This window comes from Phoenix dactylifera, chromosome 13 (assembly GCF_051530095.1).
Source record: "Phoenix dactylifera cultivar Ajwa chromosome 13, Ajwa_hap1_PhDact_Kaust_v1.1, whole genome shotgun sequence".
NCBI classification, from domain to species: Eukaryota; Viridiplantae; Streptophyta; class Magnoliopsida; order Arecales; family Arecaceae; genus Phoenix; species Phoenix dactylifera.
The window spans coordinates 22492104-22518723 of record NC_143202.1 but is presented as its reverse complement, the minus strand read 5'-3'; the positions used below and the strand labels follow the sequence as shown (position 1 = coordinate 22518723).

At 37.3% G+C, this 26620-nt stretch overlaps 2 protein-coding genes across 5 annotated transcripts in view; both read right to left on the bottom strand.

Moving 5' to 3' along the window:
* Positions 1-5968, bottom strand: part of LOC103723314 (glucose-6-phosphate 1-dehydrogenase, cytoplasmic isoform) — a 45146-nt gene extending 39178 nt beyond the window's left edge. Inside the window, exons 1-3 of the mRNA XM_008814199.5 lie at positions 5745-5968; positions 3561-3818; positions 1199-1284 (exon numbers count right to left, since the gene is read on the bottom strand). Of these exons, the coding sequence (XP_008812421.2) occupies positions 1199-1284; positions 3561-3764 (290 nt within the window). The 5' untranslated portion in view covers positions 3765-3818; positions 5745-5968. The remainder of the gene's footprint in view (positions 1-1198; positions 1285-3560; positions 3819-5744) is intronic.
* Positions 5969-12263: 6295 nt separating this feature from the next.
* On the bottom strand, positions 12264-26381 carry LOC103723315 (plant UBX domain-containing protein 1-like). Of its 4 annotated transcripts, XR_015972816.1 has the most exons (9): positions 26145-26357; positions 21548-21650; positions 21213-21281; positions 20888-20961; positions 17537-17666; positions 15976-16080; positions 14255-14473; positions 13771-13824; positions 12281-12498 (listed from the first exon to the last, which is right to left on the bottom strand). XR_015972816.1 is itself a non-coding variant. In XM_008814201.5 (8 exons), the coding sequence occupies exons 1-7, from the start codon at positions 26163-26165 to the stop codon at positions 14268-14270; spliced, it is 708 nt and encodes a 235-aa protein (XP_008812423.2). In that variant the 5' UTR covers positions 26166-26381; the 3' UTR covers positions 12264-12498; positions 14255-14267. The 4 variants fall into 4 exon arrangements, 3 of the variants coding, with proteins under 3 accessions (XP_008812423.2, XP_038986823.1, XP_008812422.2); XM_008814201.5 differs by lacking the exon at positions 13771-13824 and having other exon boundaries at positions 12264-12498; positions 26145-26381; XM_039130895.2 differs by lacking the exon at positions 12281-12498 and having other exon boundaries at positions 13602-13824.
* Positions 26382-26620: the final 239 nt, after the last annotated feature.

Genomic DNA, 26620 nt, shown 5'->3' with positions numbered 1-26620 from the left:
ATTTACATTTTGTAAAAAGTAATTTAGATCACTCTCCTCATCACATGATAAATGTAAAGGCCAACTACAATAAGGCTTGGAAAAGAACCCATGAAGGGATCAACGACCCCCTCTCTCTATCAACCACAACATGCTCGACGACCCTCAGTTTAAAAGTGGAAGTGCCTTCATGTCCTTAGTTGCACTTGTTTTTTTCTCATTAGACTATTAGTCATGATCCTCCATAGTCACATAGAATTGATTAATTTAATGTTAATCATATCTTGTGAGACTGCTTTTAAATGCAATTATAACTTACAATTCCTACTAGCAATCTCTACCAAATTTCACAATATTTCTATTAGTTACTTATAACTCTTGCGATTGCGAAGCCTTGCTGCAATTGCACACTCACTCTGTGCCAAGTCAAAATATTCATGAAGATGGTATCACACATATTGACAACAAATTACAGAAACATGGTAAACACTCCTTATTGGACCCTACAAACTCCTAAGCTTTGTAAAGTGCTTTTCTGGAAAATTTAATGCTACTAGTTAGTTCCTTGTTTTATGTACTATGTGTTGGAGCTAATTTTGTAGGGGCGTTGTTGCCACTTTGATAGCTTGCAGGGATACGTCAATCACACGTCAAGATCACCCACTTCCCTCTTCTCCCCACTATTCATGGGACCAAATTTGAATTCTACGCCTACTCATTAATACCACTCCAACCATCCAGACTTTCCTGGGTCATCATTACTCAACACCTGCATATATCATAAATGAACCCACTTGAAAGCAACTTCCCACCACATTACATGACAAGTCAACAACAGACCTTCTTCTCTTTTCTAGGTCCAACCCTTCAAGACTTTTCATGAAATATCCACCAGATCTCCATGAACCACCATTATCTCCATGCCTTCAAGCTAGCATGTGCATGGAAGGTGAAGAAAAAGAAGCACACAACATCCCGACTTGCTCCAAGTTGGATTAATAAAACAAATATATGGGAGAGAAATTTGTTCTTTAGACCAGAAAAAAGAAATTGCAGTATAACATCAAAGGGCTAATAAAGCAAAGCACTGAATGTTTTGTTTAATGTTTTTCCAAGGCAAAAAGTGATCAGTAAAAAAGACAAATAAGCCATTCTTGTGATAGTTTCTGTAGTTATTCTTGATGCCAATCAGGGTAAAATCACAAGAATGAAATCTCACCGTCGGATACGTTCTCTTAACTCATCATCAGAAATCTTTGTTCGGGCATATCCAAATATGTGAACTTCATTGGGTAGTAAAAATCCCTGTCAATATTTCAACCAATATAAGAAATATATATAGGATATGTTGTACATTAGAAGAAACTAAGTTTACAAGTGAAAGAAGCTACACATGCTTTGACCATAACACATGAGAATTTAGCAATATATGTCAAAAAATCTTTAAATCTTAATCGTGACACTGTCATATAGACAATACCATTCAACAAATTTTCAAATGCCCTTCAGCTGTTAGCTATCATGTTTGAGTAATGCTCAAATTAAATGGCCTAATATTACCATGAAAAGCAACAGATCGATAGATTATATGTATAATTCCATCACAAGAAACAAGTAGGTTTTGCAGTCGGTTAAGCCATTGGGCTGTGATATCCAATGACCTGGGTTCGAATCCGACCTAAACCAAGGTGGCTGGATATAAATCTGAATATAAGCTATTAGCGAGTTTTCTCTATGTTAAAGTCTTTCAGAGAATAACTGGATATTCAATTTCCTGATCACCCATTTATCCTCTTATCAAATTTATTTTACTCAACAAAAGAAGATATTCATGTATGAAATTATAATTGCTTGCCTAATTTCAATCAAAAGGACCATTTTCCAAAGTGCTTGCATTTCAGTGTGTGCAAGCTTTTTTTTCTGTTTTCCAGATTTCCTTTTTCTTTTTTTTTGCGCGGAGGGGTGGTGGCGTTATCATTGTTGCATTATATATGAAGCTTTACCTACATGTTTTAACTTTATGTAGTTTGAATCAGCAAAAGTACTTACCGCCTTACAATCTGATCATCAGAATTATTTCAGGCACCAGGTCTCACTTATTAAACAATTATAAAGATGAATGATGCTACTTTAATTTTATAATGAATCATGTATAGATTCAGTACATATGTGTCACATGACTCACATCATATATCATAAAACAGTAGAGTATCCAAAAGATTTCTTCTCTAACATACCTATAAGTCTACATTGATGAGAAGCAAATGTTATCATATGTGTGCACCAATATAAGGATATAAACACTCCATAGTAACCCTCCATAGTTCCACACCCTAAATAACATAGACATGCATGTTTTACTAATGATGTAAAGTGAATATATTTGGGGGTTCAATAAATAGCATGTCAAAAGAGTGAGCATATTTGAGTGAATTGTTGAATGACCAGACCTACAGCCCAAAACTTTCATACGCAGAGGTTCTAAGGCAAGGAATTCCTTCCAGAGCAAAGTAGCTATTAACTAAGACTTACGACAATATCTACAGTCAACCATTGCAACAAGTCAAACATCACACTCAGCTTCCAAAACAAGTGCTTAGTAAGTTTCTTAAAAAGCCAATCTGTCTAAAGCATTGTATAGTCAATATATATTTGTTTACTTCCCTTGCGAGAATTATTTGCCAAATTCTAAACAACAAGTTTTGTCTCAATGAAATCCAAATGTCTGCAGTGTTACTTGGTGACTCCTGAGCTCTTTCTACTAGTGAGCATTTTAAACCAATAAATTTTACACACCCTGCACTATGTCAAAATCTATTTATAAGATGTCCCCCAGAGGCACATACTATGCATCAATGCTGAAGGTAGACCAGTGTCATTAACTGGTCACCTGTCAAAAATAAGAATTGATATCTGAGAATTTAGGATATTAACTAATCAGTTAACAGAACCTTTGTGCATCAGAAGTACGTATTTACAGACAAATTAGTGAAAGAAAAATCATAATGAGCTTTTGATTTCAAATGCTGCCCCACTTTAATTGGTCCAAACGACCTAGCATTAACATCAATTTTCCGCTCTTTTAGTGACATCTGCAATGCAAGCAGTAGTGACAAAAGGTAATAAGATGAACTTAATAACATCTAATTATGTGTTCTACGTTGAGAACCTTAAATGATGTTCTTTTCTAACACAAGCTTTATTTTTACAGCAGTCTCTTATTACAATTTTGAAAGCAGAAAAGTACATTACCGAACCAGGCACATTATTTTCAGAGTTTTCATTTATCAAAACGAGATAAGAAACTTCACCCACTTATAAAATTACCTTCTTATTGGTAACTAAATCTATAGAAAAATTGTCTTTACTCTTCTGCTGCCAGGATTGCCACTCCATAAAGAGATTAATCAAAAAGAATTGGTTGATAATGTTTTCATCAGTCAATATGCAAGTAATACATTAACTTCTTGTGTCTTTTAGCTCCCAAATGCAACTTTATATTTTAAACTAAGTACCGTAGGATATGGTGATTAAGATATAAGACCTTCATTAACCTTCCTAGCCTGCTGAATCCAACAAACCTGCCGAAAAAGGTTGAAGAGTGCTGGAAAAGTCTTCTTCTTTGCTAGGTCACCTGAAGCACCAAGCACGACAATTGAGAGGACACCAGCCTCTGGTATAACTTCCTTATCTCTGTCCTCTGAGAAAGATTCACTCCTAAAACTGTTTCTTTCAAGTGAGTTATTTCTTGATGTTGAATATAACCCACGCGATTCAATTGACATGGCTGATTGTTGCAATTCTCTTCTGTATCACGGGTCAGTTTTTTTTATTTGTACCTGCAGCATGCATATTGAATGATAAAGAGTTTTATTGAATGCAGAGAATAAGCAGTCTTCAGTTCAGCACATAAGTGATACTTAAAATACTCCCAAAAGAACCAAGGGAAAAACTTATCAGCATTTTCTGTAAGAATACATATATAGAGCATCTAAATTTCAAATGTTCCAGAATCAAGAAAAACTATGTTCCATATATCTGTTTCTGTCTTTCAACTATAATTATATCAAAAGTTCCAATATTATCTATTCCATAATTATCTAAAGGAAATAAAGATTGCTCTTTAAAGATGAAATGTCAAACGTCGGTCAGGAACTATAATGTATCTTTTTCAGAAATAGCAACTCCTAGATGATGTGATAAGTTTTTTCCCTGAAAAAAAATCAGAAATATGTAATGCCAGCAATCATAGATTCTGCCAGCAATCATAGACTTTGTAGAATAATCATAGCGCAGTAATGATTACAGTGTCAGATATACTGCCCTTCTTAGCATTCAATTGACTGTATTTGCACTAGATATCAACATGATTAGCACTGTGTGAAAGCATAACACACCATATGAATACAAACAAGTATAAATTGTTGGAATTTGAATGAGTTTTAAAAGTTTTAAAGAGGCGTTAATAAAAAGATTTGTAACTCCCAAAATTTTAAAAGAATTGTCGTAACCTTTAGGCAAGGTCCGCTGTACCGGTACCGGTCGGCGTACCGGTGGCGGATCGGACCGGACCGGTCCCGTACCGGTTCTCCAACAATAAACTACCGGTACCGGATTCCACGCTGATCTGGTACCGGTCCTAGGCCGGACCGGTATGTACCGGCCCGTACCGGCCGGTACGGACCGATACAGCAGACCATGCCTTTAGGTATTTCAAATTCCATTTGGAAGTTTCAAAACTTTCCATTATCTCTCATTATGGCCTTAATGAGGCCATAAGTATTTAACCATTATGGTTGGATTACAAAAGGCCAATATATATGAGTCATTCCTTGCACCAAAAAAAAAAATTTCTTCTTGTTCTCATAGTCTCTCCCTACCACCATGTTCTCTTATACAATTACATATATTATTTTATATTTTGGGAAACCGATATAAAATAGGTAATTTGCCTACTACAGACGTGTACTGTAGATTAGGCCCACTGTGAGCTATTTGGGTTGTATCTTGGAGCCGTCGCTAACTGCCAATACCTGCACGTGAGGAGGCAACAACAGCTTTAGGACAGTGCGTCTCTTGGTGTGCCTCACACCTCACTAGCCAGATATTTCTTTGCTATTATTTTATTACAATTGTTAATTTTTCTTTTTATGTGATTTAAATATTTTATTAAGCATCTTGCTAGAACAACATAAATAAGCAAAATTACAAAAGCAAGACCTTAACTAAACCACTGCGATGCTGTAATAACATCTCTAGCAGCAAGAAAGTTTTTGAAAAAAGTAATATGTTAACCCAAAACGAAATCTTACGAGTTCCTCAAAACAATAACATCAACTAGAACTAAAACAAAACTAATTGTATTAACGTATGAACCATAAGATGAAACAAAGTTCCATGGCGCTCACGCCAAATAGAAAAATTAACATGAATACTTCAATTCACATAACGTCATGAAATTTAAGCTTGATAGAAGGAACTCAAACATCTGAATACCGGTCTCCAACAGATTAAATACCTCTAATGAAACAAAAATTTCAAAAGAATAAAGAAAAAAGGAGGCTTTTTAATCCTTCTATTCTATCAACTCCAAGCACGCCCACGTAAACACTAAACCCCACCAAAACCCCCAGGTTTTTCCAAAAATAAGCTGCATGCAATAATGGGGCAGAGATCAAACCGATCGATTCCAAGTGAGATCACGACACAACTAGCATAAACGATCAAAGGAGAAGAAAGACAGAGCTCATAGAAGAAGAGCAAACCTTCCAAGATGCGATCTCGGAGCACCGCAGAAGGACGAATTTGGGGTTCTACCGCCTCTTATACTCCAAAGTCGTGGTTTTTAAGATCCCCACCTACCACCTTTCTCTCTCCCCCTTACCAACCACCGTATGCACCGTGCAATGAGAACGAAAACAAAAACAGGAAGGGAAGAGGGAATAAATATTTTGTTCCCAGCTTCCCATCTCTTGGTTCGTTGGAAGAGAATCTAACGGTCAACGTTTCAGAAGAAAAAAAGATTTGGGTCGTCGAATCCAGCGGGTGACGCATGAACATACGTCACGTGATTCAGTGAAAGAGATATTGCTGGGACCCACATAAATCCTGCGGGCCGATTTGGATACCTTGTGTCGTTCGGAGATTATTACCAAGGTTATACATAGGTCAAAATCGTGTGACTGGTTGTGCTACAACAATTAATACCGGCCGTCACCTGGTTGATGAATTTATTTTATTCAAAACGGTCAGTGGAGTAGAATTATTTACATTAGCTATGGCACTATTTGAATGGTGTATCTCATGTTCTTGATCATCGTGAAATTTGATAATCCAAGTACTTCCACAATTGCACAACAATAAGGATATTCTAGTATGAGACTCCCGCTGCTATAGTCTTGAAAAAATGGAGAGGAATTATATTTTTGTGTTTTCCAACCTATGGCATTCAAGTCAGAATGAAGCAACTCTATCGTTGCACCAATATCCACCCTTACTAACTACATAGTATCATTTAGGAAAAAAAAATTATATATGTAATTGATTTAACATTAAAATAAAGAATATTATGTGTTTGATGCATATTTACAAAATTATAGATGTACTTGATTAATAACAAGTATTATAATTTTTTGTGATTTATACATTCATTGACTCTCTCTCTCTACGAATAATTTTTTTTTTGGCACAATCTCCATGAATAAGTTTGAAAGACAAAAGTGATAGAATTTTATTTGACATGTTGGGTGTCGTAATCAATTTTTATCATTGTTTTTACGTTGAATACTATTTTAGACTACTCGGGATGGAATATTGACCTAGTAACAAAAGGTTGCATAAAAACCTGTCTCACATTGAGTGTGCTTGGCTATGACTTGTGCATTTTGAAATTTTGATTTCAAATATAAAAATACCTAACATATTTTCTCCTAACATCTTCCGAGATGACAAAAAGGAACAAAAGAAAAGCCACAAGGGCAAAAGATTGAACTAAAGAATGTCGAATTTTTATTTCACCGATAAATATATTTCTAAATTTTAAATATTATTCATTCCATAGGTTATTAATCATGCTTAGATAACATGGTGAGATTTAAGGTCCTTTTGGATCCTTCTATTATTTTGATATTCCTGCTTTGATTCATTATTTATCATCCTAAATTTAGAAGCATTTTGCCTTTCTTTTAGTTCTATTTTTCATGCATTGTCCAAGAGAAATTTATCATCTAATTTTACATTTCATGAAATGAAGCAGGGATCTGCCACCTTTTCCCTTTGAAAAAAAAAAAAACGGCACCATGTAGCATGGGAATGCATCATAAATGCTCTAGTTTTCATGTGTTTCCAATTCCAACGAAACCCCTGTGCCTCATTATCTCATATAGCTTCACAAGGAATTCCTACGACCTAAACAAATAACATTGTAACTCTAACCATCTAAACATTGAGTCAATTCATATTTATAATAATTTCAGAAAGAAAGGAAATTAAGAAGTGCTTTTTAGAACACATCCTTTTTTTTCTTTCAAATTTTTTATCTCATCAAGGTAAAAGGATTAACGAAAAGAATCATTGTCTTGATTAATGACTACATAGAGCAATTTACTATTAAATTGTACAGCAAGTACTAACATTAAAATCATACATTTCAATAACTAAAAGACCTAACATGGTGAATGCATGAGTAAAAAAATCATTGTAGCAGCTGATGAGTGTCTTTAGAAAATATATCCTATCATGTATGCAGTGTCAGTAGAATCATGCTTCATGGCGGTCCTTTTTTTTTTCCTCCTTTACTCTCTTGGCATCACGCAGGTCTCACTTCCACAGTTCCACGTTCATTTAGGATGGTTGTTATCGGAGGGCACGAGTAGTTGGACGATAAGCTGTCCAAAGCCCATCCCACCTAATTTATTTAAACGTCAGCCTATACCGGTAGCTCAGCCATAACTCTCCTATCCGTTGCGATAAGCATGGAAGAGAAATCCTCTTTACTATAGTCTAAAGGGAAAAAAAAGGTCAATTGGTGTTGATGTAAGCCACACAAAAAAGTCGAATCCTAACCAAAAAATATTATTTAGATATTTTAATTATATATAAGTATCCAACATCTATCCAGCATATATCTGATGTGAAATTAAACATATATTCTCTACTCATTTATATGCCAGCATCCTTGTTAGGCTAAAGATCCAAATCAGCTCATGGTTACGAATCTAGTTTGATACCATTTGTAACAACTCAGAATCTCATCTAAAAGAGCTAATTCAGTACATAGCTGATATGTGATTAAACATAAGAACTCGTACAATCTGCATTGAGTTCCAGAAACTCCTTGTCATCGAAGATGGATTTGGGGGATTCCCATGGATTACATTCATTGTGTGCTGGGGCATGCACACAGACTTGGATTAAACTTGGTGCAAGCCTGGGCCCTCACTCATTATGGACTCTTCTTGAATTTGGCTGTGGATGAGTCCACCTGGTCGGCGAAGGCACGCAATTGCTGCAACCATCCATGGCATCATTGCCTCAAACAACACATTGACAGGAGCGAGAGATGGTGGGCACCATCCGATGGGTCTTGGTTCGGTGGGTGGGTCACGGAAGCTACCAAAACTCAGGCATGGTTGGTGGAGTCTGTTGTTAACTATGTCGATATTTTTAGGAGAGAGGTTAAAAAAAAACTTAATCCAATTCTGGGGGTCATATCAAGCATAAACTACAGGGACCTCGAATCCTTGAAATCAGAGCTCTCTAAAAATGCAAAACTTTGGCCAGCAAGCTGTGGTCAGCTCAAAGTTTAACTCCTGCCCGCTTGACTGACATTCGCTTCTTGCTACCTATAGAGACATTACTCTCTTCCTTTAGGCTGCTTGTTTCTGGCGTTCCTATCTAGTTAAGGAAGCTTTTTCCTAAAAATGATTTCAACTCTTTCGCTGGAGTTGGCTCTGGCATATCGAGCACAGTATATTAACAAACCATCCAAACTTCTAGATAAATAAATAACAAATATATTATAATAATTAATTATTGATATAATTGATGATGAAAAGAATGTAATTTTTTTAACTATAAGATTAGAGAGTGCCAACTAGTGAACTTGGTGAAGCAATTGGCGGTTCATGCTAGAGCTACAAGTGGATTAATTTGACCGCTTTTTAATATGGTGTTGATTCGAGATTAATCTAGTTTGATCCGAACTAAAATTTAGTGGACTAGGTTTGCGTTTAAAAACATCATCCATTTCGAATATGGATTTGATTTGTATCGCTAAACTCCAGAGCATGTTGGAGGGATGGAGGGTGGCATCCCTATCCATGATGGGGAGATTGACGTTGGCTAGATCGGTGTTGGGGTCCATGCCGGTATATCTCATGGCCAACACTGTGGTGTCGAAGACAACTCAGTTGAGGATCGAGCGACTTTTTCGGAGCTTCTTGTGGGGGTTACACAGTGGAGGCCATGGGGTGCATCTAGTGGCCTAGGAGAAGGTCTGCCTTCCCACCTGTGAGGGTAGTCTAGGGATGCAGTCCCTCCTGGAGAGGCGCGCGAGGCTTTCATTGCTCAACACACAGTTCAGTTCATGTTAGAGCCACATGGGCTTTGGAGTCGGGTGATGGCATCTAAATATGGTCGCGGGGGCTCAGAGGTGGCACGGAGCGGGCGTCGAGTCTTCTTCATGTGGCGTGAGATTGGGAGGTACTTGTCGACTGTGTCGGCAAGCACCAGGTGGCTGATAGGCGATGGACGGAGTATCGATGTGACTGGTGATTCATAGATGGATACCCTTCTCCTGAGGCGCTGGCCGACCATGGTTGACACTGAGGCAGTGGAGGGGCTGCGAGTGTGCGACCTCCTAGTGCCAGGTGGGGCAGAGTGGGATGAGGCTAGTTTACGACGGTTGTTCGGGGTACACCTAGCTGAGAGGATGCGGTCTTTTCCGGTACCAGGATATGCAGAGCCAGATGTCAAGGTTTGGGGTACCTCGTGCAGGATTAGTGTTAGATTAGGAAATCTCTCCCATGTTATCCAGCAGGAGCATAAGCTGGGGCCAGACTGTTCTTGGATCTGGAGGTCCAAGTTGCACCCGAGGGTAGCACTCTTCTTATGGAAAGTGATGTGGGATCGCCTTCCGACGAGAGCAGTGTTGAGTGGGCACAGCTGGGGGATCCCCGCGGAGTGCGGGACATGTGGTGCTGAGGAGTCGGTGGACCATGTGCTATTCCAGTGTATATGGGGGAGGTCGATATGGCAGTGGACAGGGATCCCATAGGAGGCCTGGAGTGAGAGGCTACGGTTTCTACAAGTGATACGCCAGTGGTTAGCCAGTTCGCGGACGTGTCAGGAGACCATTACAGCGACTTGCACAGCGCATCAGATCTGGCTAGCAAGGAACGCTCGTACTTTTGGCGAGCGTAGGGTGTCACCGAGGTTTGTTGCGGAGTTCGCTCGAGTACAAGCGATGGAGATCAAGCCCACCCCCTCTTCAGATAGACCTTTGATAGCTCGGGATACCTGGGGTTCCTTTTCTGCTCAGGCAGCTCCTCAGACGATGTTCTTCACCTGGAAGCCCCCACCCCTGAGCTTCCTCAAGGTCAACTTCAACGGGTCAGTGCTGGATGGAGGTACGCAGAGCGGTGCAAGCTTTGTTATAACGGGCCTGCACTCCAGGATGGTGGCAGCGGACGGCTGCCAGTTGTTTGATACGTCAGTTCCGAGGGCAGAGTTGCGAGCTGCCTGGGCTGGTCTTCGACATGCACGAATGTTGCTGCAGGCCAGATCGGTCATTCTGGAGGACGATTCGGCCACGGTTATCAGGTGGATTCGAAGGGGGCTGAGGGGTGAGAGCACGGACCACCCCCTGATCTGGGACATAGGGATGATGATGAGGGATGGGGTGGCCTTCCAGGCCGAGCATGTACTCAGAGAAGCAAATAGGGCGGCCGATCGGATGGCTGCCATGCAGCCCACCACTCAGGATATACCCTCTGGTCAGAAAAAAAGGAGCTGCCGCTGGCACTTCGTGAGCTAGTGTATTTTGATTTTATTAGGTGTATTCGTACACACACTGTATGAAGAATTCGTTACAGCAAAAAAAAAAAAACTCCAAACTTAATCCAGAACCCTCCTTGAATATAAGAAATTGGTTTTATTTTTGTAACACACACTATCAACAATTTATGATGTTAATCATTTGTGATCATCCATCAAAATCTTATATAGAATAAATTTTTGATAAATGTTTCCACATTGCATACTATTATTTTATTATATATTTATGATATAATTGGATAATCGATTTGTATATATTTATTAGTTTCTGATTGAATTATTTTCAATAGATTTGACCTACAAAATCCAATGGATTGATAAAGATAGTTTTGTATCCATTCCAACCCAAAAGGAATTGGATCAGGTTTGGATTCAATTCCGTTCAAATGCAAATTATCTAGATTGTTTCGATCATGATCGAACTTGACTCACTTACAATCCCTGCTGGTATCAATGACATGGGTTTAAATCCCCCACTCAATTTTACCCAGGTTCTCTCCTGGGGGGGTATGATAGTCTTAGGGACTTAGATTCTTGTGAAATCCCTTAAATGGGCTTTTAGGAAAAGCTTGAAATCAGCTTGAAATTAAAGGAGACGACACAAGTTCAAGCATGTTACACTGATCACCTATAGCTCCTCTTGATACAGTCCATTTAGATCAGACAAGTTACATCAACTGGTGCGAAAATGTCGATAAGTGCTTTGCACTAGTGCGTCAATACTATTGATGCGATCAGATTTAGATCCAAACCAATTACAAATGAAGTCAAGAAACTGAACTAAATCCAAACCACTTTGCAGATCAGTTGAGCCACTCAGAGGATATTCAGAAGAATGAACTGCTACTGATAAGGTAAGAGAATCGTGAGCAATAAGTAGTGTATTAAGCTTGCTATTAAGTAGAGCTTATATCAAATAAGGGGCCATGAAAAAAACTGCTGATGGTATGGTTTAAAGCCAAACTGAGAAAATAAATGGCAGACATATAGGGAAACAAGTTAAACAATGAAGATTCTTAAAAATCATCTCTTTCAAATGCTGAGATGCAATATGTGCACATAATCCATAGTTGTCCTCATTCTCTGACAGGATTTCAAATAATTTGCTTTATTTTTATCTTCTGAGCATCCTTTAGCACCACCATTAGTGAGACATGTTAGATTAAGTATCCTTCTCAATCGAACCTGGACAAAATTAGCATAAATGAAGAGAACAATAAAGAGAAGCATTTCCACCAGGAACAGATTTAGTTCTTGAATGCCTTGTTATAAAATTAGTCCATCCACACAACATTAAATAAATCATGTTATAGCACTAAAGCAAGCATCCTGTGAAGATTCCTTCTGATCTTGTTTAAGTGTAGCACCACTCATAATGGTGAATTAGATGGAAACTCATAGCACACTTTCTTTCTGGTCAGAACTCCTAATATGCATTGTCGTGAAGTTCCAATTCTTTGTTACCTATGAAAAAACAGGGTGTTATGTTATTTTCTGTGGCATATAACCTTGCATGGCAGAAATGCAAGCTTTGTAAACAATGCTTTTGGAATAGGGTCTGCATCAATGACAGTATAATTAATCCCTCATGACAAGTTATATCTAGGATACCTCATTGCATGAATACCCCCACACTATAGCAAACAAATGGTTACAGCAACATCATTGTGAAGAATAGACTATGCGAAAATTCCTCCTGAGCTTTTTCACAACGTAGCTCATTGATACACCTAATTAAATTTCACAATCCATCCCCACAACATTAAACAAAACATGGTTATATTGTTAGTGTGAAGCAACATCCCATGAACATTCCTCATGAGCTCGTCTACAGTTTAGCACAATTCGCAGCGGAGTAATTAGATGGAAACTAGTAATATAAATCCTTTCTCACACCTTTGATATCTAGAATTTGCCCACTGCATCAACCAAACCCGCGATCCAAAAACGAAAAATCTTTCTTCATAAAATTCTTCACATTTTCATAGTCTTTAATTAGCAATCTAGTCTTCTGTTCCTTTCTGTCCTTGTCTTCCAAGATTCATTTCCATCCAACATTGACATCTCTGCTACACTCAGGCTTGTATCTGCTCTCCAATATTCCGAACACACATTTCCAATCTTAAACAATAAGCTTTATCCTATTTATTAATGGGTGCACCATTCATACAAATTCTTCCACATCTTCACAAGTTTGTCTCAGTCCACTCTTCACACTTTCAGGAATCTACACACCTATCATTATTGCACTCCTCATTTGGACTTCATTATCCTTGACCGTACCAACAAATCATTTCCCCACCACTTTACCCTCTACAAGTCTAGAATGTAATATCTCAATGATATCTTTCAGCAGAAGCACAAGGGCTAGGAAGCATCCCTAGATGATTGATATGTCAACAGGGAATTTGATGTCAATCAATGGATGGATCCCATCAAACTCCCCCAACAAGATATGGTTTTTAATTAATTGGACCACGACTTCCAACAGACTCGATAGTGCATTAGTAAATACTCCCTGGAATTAGAAAACATCCTATTAGCAAACCTCATTAATAGGAGAAAAGTAAGGAAGAAGAATATAATTGAATTTTTGATTGCTTGGTCAAACACATTACTTGAACAGGAGCATAGACCCAATACACTAACATTTAATATTCCAGATGTGAAGTATGCATACAAAGAAACAAGGGCTGGAAGTCAACTCCTGTTTGGAAACACTACAAGTGATCTTACCAGTTCAATCTTGCAACAACTACTCAGCCTTGTGGATGCTCCATCATTAGCGCCCTTAATGTTGCCAAGACCAATAATTAGTACTCTTATATGTTTTCTCCTTTTCAATATAAAAAAATGGAAGATTCCTTTTCTTTTCCAGTCATCACATATCTAAATAATTTAAGATCTGTGTCACCTGTCTTAATATTCTCTCCATCTAATTAAAGTAGGTTCAGCAGTGGAGATACCACTCTCCAATAGATCATAAAATTTATTCCACATAATTGGTGCAGTCTTGTGCATGCTCTTTGCTTGTATAAATTGCTAGACAATAATCACATCTTCAAGCAGTCTCTCACTTTAAAACTTAAAGCAGTCTTTGTCATCTTTAGTAACCAATATCCTTTTATTCCCAAAGGAAAACCTAGCTATAGGTCTGCTACATTACAGCAAATTTCATTCCATTAGAATAACAAACAAAAAGGTGAAATCAGAAAATTACCTTTTCTATGGTTTTACAATTTAAGCCACTTTGGCTTAGCCGGCTTCTTCACAGCTGGCTTAGGATCAGGAACAGCAGCGGGTCTCTCCACTGCTGGAGGTTCTTGTCCAGAAGAGATGGGATCCACCTTTTCAGGAGTAAGATCCAATCCATTCAAAGATAAGATATCATCACGAAGGTAAGGCCCCATCTTTGCAACTGCACTATGAAACTCTTTATCTGCCACAACAACACATCAAGTTATTTAATGAATATTTGATTACTACACATAAGATTCATGGTGCAATAATATATCAAATAAGTTATAAATGGGCAGTACCAGACCCTGTGTTAACTCCATAGCTACCATTAAAATTTGCATTTACATTAAAATGTGAATAGCCTGTTATAAGGAATTATTTACAAAGAGTAACAGGACAAAGTTAACGTATCTTTTTATTTTAGTTACAGGTAATAAAATTAAGAGTAGCAACAACAGCATGAAACTTCTTATAATCAGAATAGCTAGTAGAACAGAAGTCATGGTGTCTAGTCAACAACCTGAAACAACATGAAGTTTGGACTTCCTATATTTCAGTGTTAAACAGCTTACTTCAGACAAAGTAACTAAACATATATTACATGGATGAGTGTGATCATATTGGTAATAACACTCACCTACAAAATTTGGATTATCAGATTTTAAGAAATGATATATTAGGCATTCGGGAATAAAAAATGGTGAATAGCATAGAGGTAGGTAACACAAATAGCTACTGGAGTTAAATGGTTGAAACATGAGTTCCCGTTATTGAGAGAGAGAGAGAGAGAGAGTTTATTCTTTATGGGCAAACGTTTATAAAAGATTAGATTCAAGTACCTGTATTTTATACTACAGAGCATGATTTAAAAGGCTAAAAGTGGAGACAAGGCAGCTCAGCCTAAAAATACGAGGCGTAAGCCTCAAGGCCATTTAAAGCATGAACAGCAGATTAAAGCATAAGCCTCAAATTAAAATCAATAAATTATAGATAACACAATGACAATAGAAACATCACTCATAAGGTGTCAAGCATAGGCTAAAATCCTAAAATGTCACATAGAATAGGGATGAAAAAATGAAGTAAAAGAGTTTACAGCTTTCCTGAGGCCACCAATCATCATGTTGACCATCAATTAAATTATAAGCTAAGTTTTACATTTGTAATCTTAAGAGGATAGTATATGAGGAAATAAAGGAGTTGTATCCCTCTTTCTTGCCTTAAAAGTCATTGTAAAGTGTAAGTTCTAATTCATAAGTGTAAGACTTAGTAAGTGACCCCAAGGCAGAAGTCTTGGGCTGTTTTTTCATCGTCTCTCCTTGAAGCTTAAGCTTTTTTAAGCCCCAAGGCTAGCTTATAAAACCATGTATATAATATATAAAATATCAGAAAAGGAGCTTAGTTGTATACACAAACCACATGTTATTCTAATATAGCCAGAGTTCCCTAGGTGATACACTATAAAAGTATCACGGATACATCATGGTGCAAGGTTATAAGCTATGCAGCTTCCTGAACTGCCGCAGGCATTGTGCTCACAGACCAGCCTGAGGATACCCAGCTATGCCTGCTACACCTAGAGGCTAGTCCTATATGGCGGATATGCAAACCGCTTAGGCAACAAAGTTTGACAACATCAGTTGTAGTAACATGTAATGGACTATTCTTAACTGATTTGCCATTTGAGTAGAAAGAGTAAACCTTTTGGTAGATCATAAGAAAAGTAAACTATAGCTCCAGGAACAAAGCCAGCTGAATAGAAATCCTCTGAAATGTCTTTGATTCGCTCCTTTGGAGGAGTGGTATCTGAAGCACAGAAAAATAAAGTCAGTGTCTCAGTGACTTTCCGCATGCATAGGCTGGAATAGCTATTATCTAGGTGAACATATAAACATGATCTGAGGAGATAATAAAAATGTTCAAGACATCTTTGATTTCAAGCTACTGATGTAGATGCTGTTATAGTCAAAACTTTTGCAAAATAGCATGCAAGAGTATTTAATTTGAATCAAGATCTACTAATTTTATATGATTTTGCAAGGTTCACACACGATACGGCTTATAGTTGAACCCCAAAGATAACATGACAACTCAGTGGCAACCATTGAACAGTACATCACTATTTATCTTCAACTTCGATAAAATTAGTTGCCTTTGTTATTTACAGGTTGTGTCAAACATGACTAGACATTGTATCAAACAGGCAACTCGGGATTAGACTTTAGCTGCAGCAGGCCTAAATTGGTTATGGGCTTGTCTTGGCCAGCTCAAGCTGTTCATGGATTAGGGATGGTCTACTCCAAACTCATCCAGTTAACAGCCCTAGTAAAATCAGTAGCATTTCTAGGATTTTGGTGGCTGTCAATCAAATTGTTTGAAAGATGGGGCGATAGTAGTATCAGAAAAAGAGAAGACAGAGAGGATTATAAAAAGAGTATACCGAAAGGTCAGGCAGGAAAAAGAGTTTTTAGTGAAACAAAAGAGATCTAAAATAATGTGCTAAAAAATGGAGATAAGATAGCTTCTATTATACATGATAAAAGGGAGGAAGATAAGCTACATTAAGAAGTTGGTGATAGAGGGAATAAAAATTGATAAAAAGGAAAAAGTTTTCCTTTAGTTACATTTATCTAGCTTTTCCTAATATTTTTTAAAGACCATAACTTGAGAATTTGCATTTTAGGTGAATGATTAGAGATGTGTTAAATAAATATAAAGATGCTGAGATGTGCATTTAAAAGGAAAGTTTAACAATCCCCATAAAGACCTTCAAAACTAACTTTAACATTAAAGCTCGTATTGATATTGCTCAACAATCTTTAGTAAGTCAATAACTAATAATCAGATGTAATAAGAGTTCATAAGCAGGATTTAATATATTATAAATAATTTCTCAACATTAACTGCTGCACTTTTTTTTTAAAGAAAGAGACAAAAGAAATAACCATAAGGCCCACCATAGGGTCATGGTTCCAGATTAAGGCTTTGTAGTTTTTTCTTTAATTATTTTCAGTGGATAATATGAGGAAATTTAAGTACATCATACTTGCATAGTTTAGTAATCTTTTCAAGGCAAATCACCTAAAATTTTACAAGTACAAATGAAGTACACCTAAATATTAAAAAGTATTAAATATCATACAGAAAAATTTTAGTGATTATTTACAAATGAAAAAAATGATTCCACCAAAATTTAATATCTCCATATAATGAAACAATTTTATGTGAGTTCTTCCATACAGCCGAATCATATAGTACTTACATAAATAGAATGGTAGGTCCGGTCGAGTCACTACTTTCATGAGAAGATCCATCAAACTTTGAATTTTCTCTGATGGATGAAACTTTACCTCAAGAATGTAATTATCAGGGAAGCAGACCCTAATCACAACCTGCACAAACATAAAGAGAAAATTTTAATTTTAAAAGTCATACACTACAAATCAAGTCCACATTGTAGAAGGAGATCAAAGAGTAGCCATAAAAGGAAAGGGTATTTTGCATATATATACCCTTATCCTTGCAAAATGGTCCAAATTTGCAAATCTGCCCATCCTATTAGCATATGCCTATTTAGTTACTTGGGCTAAAACACAACTATAGGTGCAAAAGGACTCTTATACCTTCGATGCAACTAGATAAGCAGGAAAAAACCTATAATTAGGCTAATTGTGGTTAGGTCCAACACAATAATTCAGCTCCCCAAACCGCCATCCTCCCAAGTGTTGAATTAACTCAAATTAGTGGCTAGGTTAGCTACTTGAGCAATGGGTGCTCCAACGCTAATGCCAAGACCATCCCATAATGCCTTCGATGCAACTAGATAAGCAGGAAAAAACCTATAATTAGGCTAATTGTGGTTAGGTCCAACACAATAATTCAGCTCCCCAAACCGCCATCCTCCCAAGTGTTGAATTAACTCAAATTAGTGGCTAGGTTAGCTACTTGAGCAATGGGTGCTCCAACGCTAATGCCAAGACCATCCCATAATGCCCGTTGTGGCGGAAATCCATCACCTAGAGCATCTTCGGTGTTACCACCATCACTAGCCGGTTGCTTTAGAGAGAGATCATCACTGGTGTGGGCAACTTCCTATCGAGAAACTGCAGGAGAAGTTCCTGTAGGGAAACTGCAGGAGAAGTTCCTGTTCCTGGCATCGTAGAAGTAGAGATCTAGATGGGACTAGGTCTAGGAACTCACTAGTAAAGTTGTTCATATGGAGCTCCAACTAGAGGGTAAAGAGTGCCACTAGACCTGGTTGGCTCGAGTCAAAGAGGAGGTTGTTGTCAAGGTAGAGCTCATCGATGGTGAAGGCGGACCGATGGCAAGGATCTCACTAAAGAAGGCATAATGAGAGAGGGTGAGGTAGCAAAGGTGTGGGGAGAGTGATGGGTGTGGTGGGGGTACAAGGCCATCAAAACAATTATTGCAAAGGAAGAGGGACATAAGGCATGCGAAGGCCCAATAGGAGGAGGAGAGGGTGCCAGAGTAGCCGGTCAGGTCGAGAGCAATCTTGGTCGCATAGAGGTGGCCGCTTATGTTGCAGGTGTCGCAATGGAGGCCACACATGAAGCGCAAGCTAAAGGCAATGCCACATTTTCTTATAGACTATAATGACTAGAGAAGTTAGGAAAAACTATACCTATTAAAGAGTAATCAAATAACTACTAAATGTTAAGCTTCAAATGATCATCGTATGGAAGTTAATTGGAAGGGCAGATCAGTCCGCAAATTTTTCACCATTTTGCAAGGAAATATATGAAATTTCAAGTTTGCAAAATATGCATTTTGGAGGATATATAGAAAAAATACAATTACAAAAAGTGTACAACCTTACTTGTAAAAAAATTATCTAGAAAATACAAAGCTTATACACTTCCATCCTAATCAAGTAGAACAAATATATTAGCATAGGTCATAATGCATCATGTATTATAATGCTTGCCAAGCCGACCCAAACCGTCCGGTTTGGCCTATGCCAGCACCGGCCTGGGACAGTTTGGCCGCTCAACTCAGTTCGGCCCTCCATTTATAAAATCTTTTCAAAAACCTCTCGGTTCAATTCCAAAGGTATCGTTTCTTGCTTCTCATTTGCTCGCGCTCATCACACCCTTGCCAACTAACCCGTCGCTCCTAGGTACACAACACCCCACCCACCCACCCAACGTTCCCTCCTTCTCCCTCTGCCCCCTCTCTGTGAGTCTTCTCACCGGACACCTCTCCATTGCTCCAAAGAATACAAATCCATAGATCAAAAACCTCACTGGGCATTCAAGTGTAGACCTCGGGCTCCTAGACGAAGAGCTCGACGAACTTAGCCTTGATTGTCTGGAATTAGAGTTGCACCTCCTCCAGCAACGATCCCTCACCATATACCACCTCCAAGGAGGAGTAGACCAGGACTGGAAGCTCCTTATGCGCCATGGATCCAAGAGAACACCTCCAAAGGTTTGAGTTAGGGTTTTTCTCTCTCTTCTCCTCTCCTTCTTCCTCCCCCACCTTCCTGTTTTTGGTACACCCCAGAACGGCATTGTATGGACTCATACCATACTGAACCATTCTCCAGCCAATACAACCTCCAATATTGATTTGGTGAACTTTGTTGTATTATGCTACTTCTTTCATTCATCCCATGTAATCATAAAACTAATCTATAAAGAATTGTTTGTCAAGGAGAGCTAGAAATAGCACACCTCAATTCTGATGCCTTTTTAATGTGAATCATGTGCTGGGATGAATCCAAACATAGGGATTGATTTCGATATCTTTGCTCTATGCTTCAAAATCATTCAAAAGCTCGAGAGGTCCACAGGGTGGGGTTTGATGGTTACAGTATCTATTGGTGTTCAAGACATTGGTCTTCCATTAAAGACTACCTCTTTAATGGTCCTTCACCTCAAATTCTGTTTTTGACAATTACGATGAGTATGAAAATGAAATGGAAAAAAGGTACCTCCATAAATGTATGATATAAGGTCAAGATTTTTAATTCAAGTGAATTTTCCTCACACTTGGCAACTCTTCCGTGATTATCTTCTAGCAAATCATTCATCTTCTTTTGTTATGTTCTTTTAACTCATTTGTCTATTCAGCTTCTCCAATAAGTAGGATCCAAGCAACTTCACAATATTCACTTTCCCTTAGGAGACAACAACTCATTCCTTTTCTTTTGTTATGTTCTTTTAACTCATCTGTTCAGCTTATCCCACTAAGTAGGATCCAAAGTAACTTCACAATATTCACTTTCCTTTGGCATTGTATCCAAAGGTTTCAAAGTTTTTACAAAAACTTGGTACTCCATCTCCATATTTCAGTCCTCCACAAACACTTTTTTTAATGAGATTATTTTAAGGCTAAATATATGAATAATCTTTGAATTCAAATTCTTGGTTTCCTGATTATTTTAAGGTTGTATTTATCTTTCAATTAACCAGATTTTAGAAAAAGTGTCAGGAAACAAAAGGCACATGAAGAAACAAGCTAGAGAGACTACATAAATTTCAGGAAAATTCAAAACCTTTAGGCAGTATGAAGTAGTGCTAGTTAACAAAGAAAGAAGGAAGAAAGATAATTGGGACACTCTTAGTTTAGAAGTCCTTGTATGTACAAGTACCTTGGTGATCTTTGCTCTACGGGCTGCTGCCTCTGCTTCCCGCATTTTACGGGTCTTCAGAATTTGGGATTGGGCTGTTCAAAGTTTATTTACATCAATACCATGTACTGAAGATGGTAGAACTAAGAGTAAAATTGGATTCCAAGAAGTAAAGAAGTTGAGAAGTAGTGCTAGAGAGTTATGACAAATTTTATGGATTGCAACAACATATTCTAATACATAAAGACAAACCAACTTCAACAAATTCTAAGAGCTTCAGAAGTACTACTAGTACAGAAATTTTGGGCCAAATTACAGACAAAGTAACATGTCATATCAACATTACCTCCTATTCTGTCAGACATGATTCGATAATAATCCTCAGGAGTCAAATCATAGAAATCATCAGGTTCCTCTGTGCATACAACCAGCAGTTAATATCACATGTACAATGTCCAGATACTATTTGTTAATAGTTTGGTGATCCCTTATAGTTAAATAAAATACAGTTAAAAGCATAGTCCTACATAAAAAGGGTAAATATCATACATAGTGCAAAAACAATTCAGCAGCTCTGAAATTCACAAGATTCTTGTGATTCTTTCAAATAAGATATTACTTTATTTGGGGAAAAGTAAAACACTAAACAAGCTTGAGTATCATACTAGAAAAGGCAGATACCTTTGGAAGAAGCAGACATTTCATTGGATGCTTCAGAATTTGCTGCGTTTGTAAATACATGTATCTCGTGGCCAAGTTCTTCTGCCACAGCCAAAAGCTTGGCCTGAAAGTAATCCAATCGCAAGTTACAATCATTAAATTCACAAACAAAACAAAGAACCATGAGTATTTACACCAATGCACAGCCATCGCAATCAACAGTCACTAAAGAGATGCATATCTGACAGATGTTTACCAATGAAAGTTGAAACTCGAAAGTGACCTATAAGCCATACTGTTCGCATTCAAAAATTAGCAAACAACACTCCTGAATGCAACACATAATTTAAAACTTTAACTGATGCTGAGGTTCAAATGTATATGGAAGTAAAGAATGATTCTATTGACTGGGAAAGAAAAACTGGACAGGATAATATATGCCAAATGGAAATGAATAGATTTCCTTGCTTACATCCAATAAGATATCATCTAGTTCTCGATGCAGGGGTTATTTGTTATCACAAACGAACAACAACAGCAGGGGCTTAACTTGGAAAGAGATCTTTGCTCATTCACCTTCCTTCTAGCATGAATAAGTTGGACCTTTCTGAGAAATCCCAAGATATTAAGTGCACTTACCATGCCTGTTTTAAACTCCCTGTGTCAACTGTCAACAAGCAATAAACTTCTCCTTATGAAAATTGATGATCTCTATATGGAAATACTTTATACTGGAAATCTAGCAGCACAAGGTTGAAATGCACAAAGATCATAACTTAATTACATAGAAACCTAGCTGCAATAGAACTGAAGGGGAACTCTGAACATATCCCATCGTACATTTATCCTTTTCCTTTACCTATATCATTGCTTCTTTGCATGTCCACGTTGAAACTATAAGTATGTCGGCCATATTACAAATATTCTTCCCTAATGGCAATGACTAGCTTCAATTCTCAAGGCAAATAAAGTAGGAATTTGACTCTGATAAAGATTTGAGCCACTAATGCCAATCCTATCAACAATTTGTGTTCAAATCTTACACAAATGCCAGAGAATCTCCAATTCTTCCGAACTATCAGGTTATCAGAAGGCCAAATCACTTGAACCTCACATAAGCGACTGAAGGAAAAGAGGTAGGAGCAAACTTTTACAAACAAATGTTCCTTAATTTTCCTATTGTCCCATCTCAGCATCCAGATATATTGTAGATTCAACATATAACAAGGTTTTTTAACTTGATTATTCCAGCCAGGCATAGCCTAAGCATTCCAAAGGGAGGGAAAAAATTGATCTGTCTGGCTGTACATCGAAATGTCTGTCAATGGAAAGCCAAGTTCACATCTCCATGCATTATTTCTTTCAACAAATCAACAGAGGAAATTTTATCTCCATTGTTTAGATTCTTTTTTCTTTTCCCTTTCACCGATGTTAAGCAAAAAATTCCAAGCTCACCCTTCGCAACATTTCCCTAGTGAACAGCACTCATCTTGGAATTTGGCTCTATTCTCACACCTACTTCCTTAGCACATGCAAGCAGCTCTTTAGTTAATAACCTTTCAATTGCTAACACATTCTACCCATGTAGCCATGGATTCAATTAGAGTCCAATTTCTTGCTTTAGCATTGTTTTAGTACAAAGATTTTTCAAATACAGTCACCAAAATCACTGAAAAGTGGCTCTCATATTTTAAAATATTTCTGTACTACTTCATATAGAGAAACTTCCTAGGCACATCCAAATATATTTTTTTTCAAGAGCTTTTTTCTCACAATTTACGAGCCGCAAGGCATGAATGAATTTGGGTTCAATCTGTTTAAGGACTATTTTGCCTTCATCACATCCATTATCTCCACCACTCCACCTCAATCTTGTCTGCCATCTAGCTTCAATATTGAGAAATACACAATATGTACAAATTTAGAAAAAAATGCAAACTTGCATGCATTAATTTTATAATACATGCACAAAAATGTTCTGGTCATAATGCTAGACAGACTAGGAATTGTAATAGAGTAAGAATACATGAGTCTTCATTTAGAAACATTAGATCTCCCTTGTGAGAAATCACTCAATTTTCATTCAGAAATAATGTAGTTCCATACAAGCAAATGGTAATTATCTTATTCATAATGTACAAATTTATAGACAGTACTTGTACTTTTTTTAAAAAAAAAAAGGCTCCAGGGATAAACATTGAATTGTCTCCTGCTAAAGCAATGCCCTAATGGAGTGTCACCTTTGGGAGATGTTTTCTACAATTTAGAAAGAGAGAACCATCAATTCCTGAGCCTTCATTAATGATGCATCTTCATGTTTCTTAATGAGCTAGGTAGGTATACCAGTAAGTCCTTGCATGCTGTTAATGTTCTTCATTGGAAAAAAAAATCTGCAAGTTCTCTGATGAGTCAAGGAGCCAGATATGTATATAGGCCATTAGCAATGATTGTAGAGAACAGATGAAATATGGTTCTAAGTGCATTTCAGTACGCCTAATATTGGAAGAACTGCAACATTTTCCCAAGGAGCTCCCAAAATGGTGTAAACTGGTTTAGCACCATATATAGGATGTATGGTGGTTAATTAAAGGTCAAAATACCAACTTTGTCCCTGCTAGTTAGGAAGAAAAACCATGAGTTGAATGTGTTTCAGGGAGGTTTCTGGCGAGATGAGGCATTTTCCATGTCCAAATATATCAATTAATTTCAAAGGCTAGAAGTTCTTAGGATGGAACTGGGAATAAGAAATGAGAATTAACAAAACAAAATAAAACTTAACAATTGAACATGAAGAATTGACTACTTAAAAAAGTTTTCTTCACATAAACCGTATCAGTTGAATATTCTATATCTTATTTAATATTTTAAGAATTGGCCGATTAAAGTTCTTTATGTTATGGTTTTTGCATTTAATTCCAATAGCTCCATGACTAAGAGTCTGACAGTTTATACAAATATTAAGAAAGACAGCTTTAATTTTAGACAGGCAAGAAGTCCGATCTAGTGAGGCTTGTAAGGAGGAAGAGGTATTCACTAGAATGTCAATGTCTTACAAAGCTCACTTTCTTGAGTGGTGGAGAGGCTGGCTATCGCAAGAGTATCTAAAAACTCCCAGCTTAGGAGTACAAATGCTGATTGCCATGCAAAAAATTGTGGCCTTCAAGTAACTCAATGAGTCAGGTCAAGTCAACTTGTTGAGAACCATCTCAGGATATGTTATCATTCACTGAGATACGTTATCATTCACTGACTTATTTTTAAAAAGCTAAGACTTTTAAAGCAAAAAAATAAACTTTTATATGAAAAATTCCACAGGTGAGAAATTACTTCTAAAATAAGAAAAGGTCTACAGAAGTTTATTCGGCGAGGCAAGAAAAGTGGATTTCACCTTATGCTTATATGAAGCAGCTTCTTCATCTTTTCATAATGATGAGTTCAACTTGTGTAAGATCAAATTCTTCCAAATGCAAGAGGACCAGGCAAAAATCAAATCCAATTCAGCTCATCACAGACCCAAGCCAGCTCAATTTTAATTCAGAACTTAAAACCAAATTAACTTAAGACTTGCAAGACCATATCCAACCCCTTGGAATTAAACAGAGTTGACTTGATATTGCCTTAAATTCTATCTTAAAATTACTAAACTCAAAGCTGAAGCAAGCATAAGCCAGACTCACCCTTATTCGAGTTACATAAATAGGTAATTTCATGTCTAAATCCAAAATCTTCGTCCAATATAGGTGAGGTCTAGTTCATGTCAATTCCAAACATGAATAGACCCATTTACACCAATATTTCTGCCTATACATTTTATCTGACCCTCTTTATTCTTCTCCCTGCTATCAGTTGATTTTGTGTCATGTATTTACCAAACATCATATACCAAACAAAGTGGTTCTATTGATCGCAGCTTCATGCAAGCACTTTCTTACCATGTCCACTGAAAAAATGTAGTAGCAACGTCAAACATGTATATTTACAGCGAAAGAGACTAGCAGAGCCCACCATCGTTTTTGCAGTGAAGAAACAACACTAATTTTATCTATGAGACTTCAAACAGAACCCTCATGTCCTTATGACAGCAAGAAACAAAGCTAAGTTAAAATCAGATAATGTTTTTTAAAAAAAACAACTAAAAACTCCCTGAAAAATCACATCAAGCTGCCAATTCCTATAGATTTTGGAAGCAATACAATCATAGCCTACTTCTCCACCCTATGATCCATCAAATACAACTCAAGACCACCTTACTTAAAAGCCAAACTCAGAGAACGGCCAAACTTTCCAAATATTCTGATGAGCGGTTTCGTTTGCCTGACCCAATCATATCTATCGTACTCAATACTGAGAGCATATTGAGCAACAAATCTATCGATCTATTTTCCTTTCGAGCAAAACCGGGTTTTCATCACAAATCTAAGCACAATTGATTTGATCACTCGATCACCACCCAGAATTTCACATAACACCCAAGAAAACAAACCCTATCGCTGTAGAGACCAGGGATTGGATCCGGCACGTACAGAAGAACAAGCATCCAGAATGGATACAGGAAGCGAATAGATCATAAGAAGAACCACTAACTAACGCGAGAGAGAAGGAGAGGGGGAGAGAAGACCTTGGCTTGCTGCGCCTCCATGGATCTCAGTCTCAGCAGTTTCTTCTCGGTTTGGGAATCGAAGGGGTAGCGGAGGTTTACCAGTTTAAAAGAAGGCAGAAGGGTTTCGTGCCATCATCGGTGACGGAGTCGACTCTTAGGTAAGGTTTCATTTGCTGGAAACCAGCGGCGAACATTCCAGGGGAGCCTCTCCCCTTACGGTTATTTACCATTACTAGCTATAATACAAATGCTTATATCCACTAATATCAAGTAATAATAATTATATCTTTACCAAAAAAATAATTATATATAAATTTATAATATTAATATAAAAATATATTTATAATAATAAAATAAATATAAAATAATAATTTTACTAAGAAATTTATATTCTTAAATGCACTCGTTGGTTTATTATATTATAGAATATGGAGTAGGTAAATAATTAAAAAAGGCGGCTAAATTCCATATTTTAAACCCAGAATTTTTAGGTT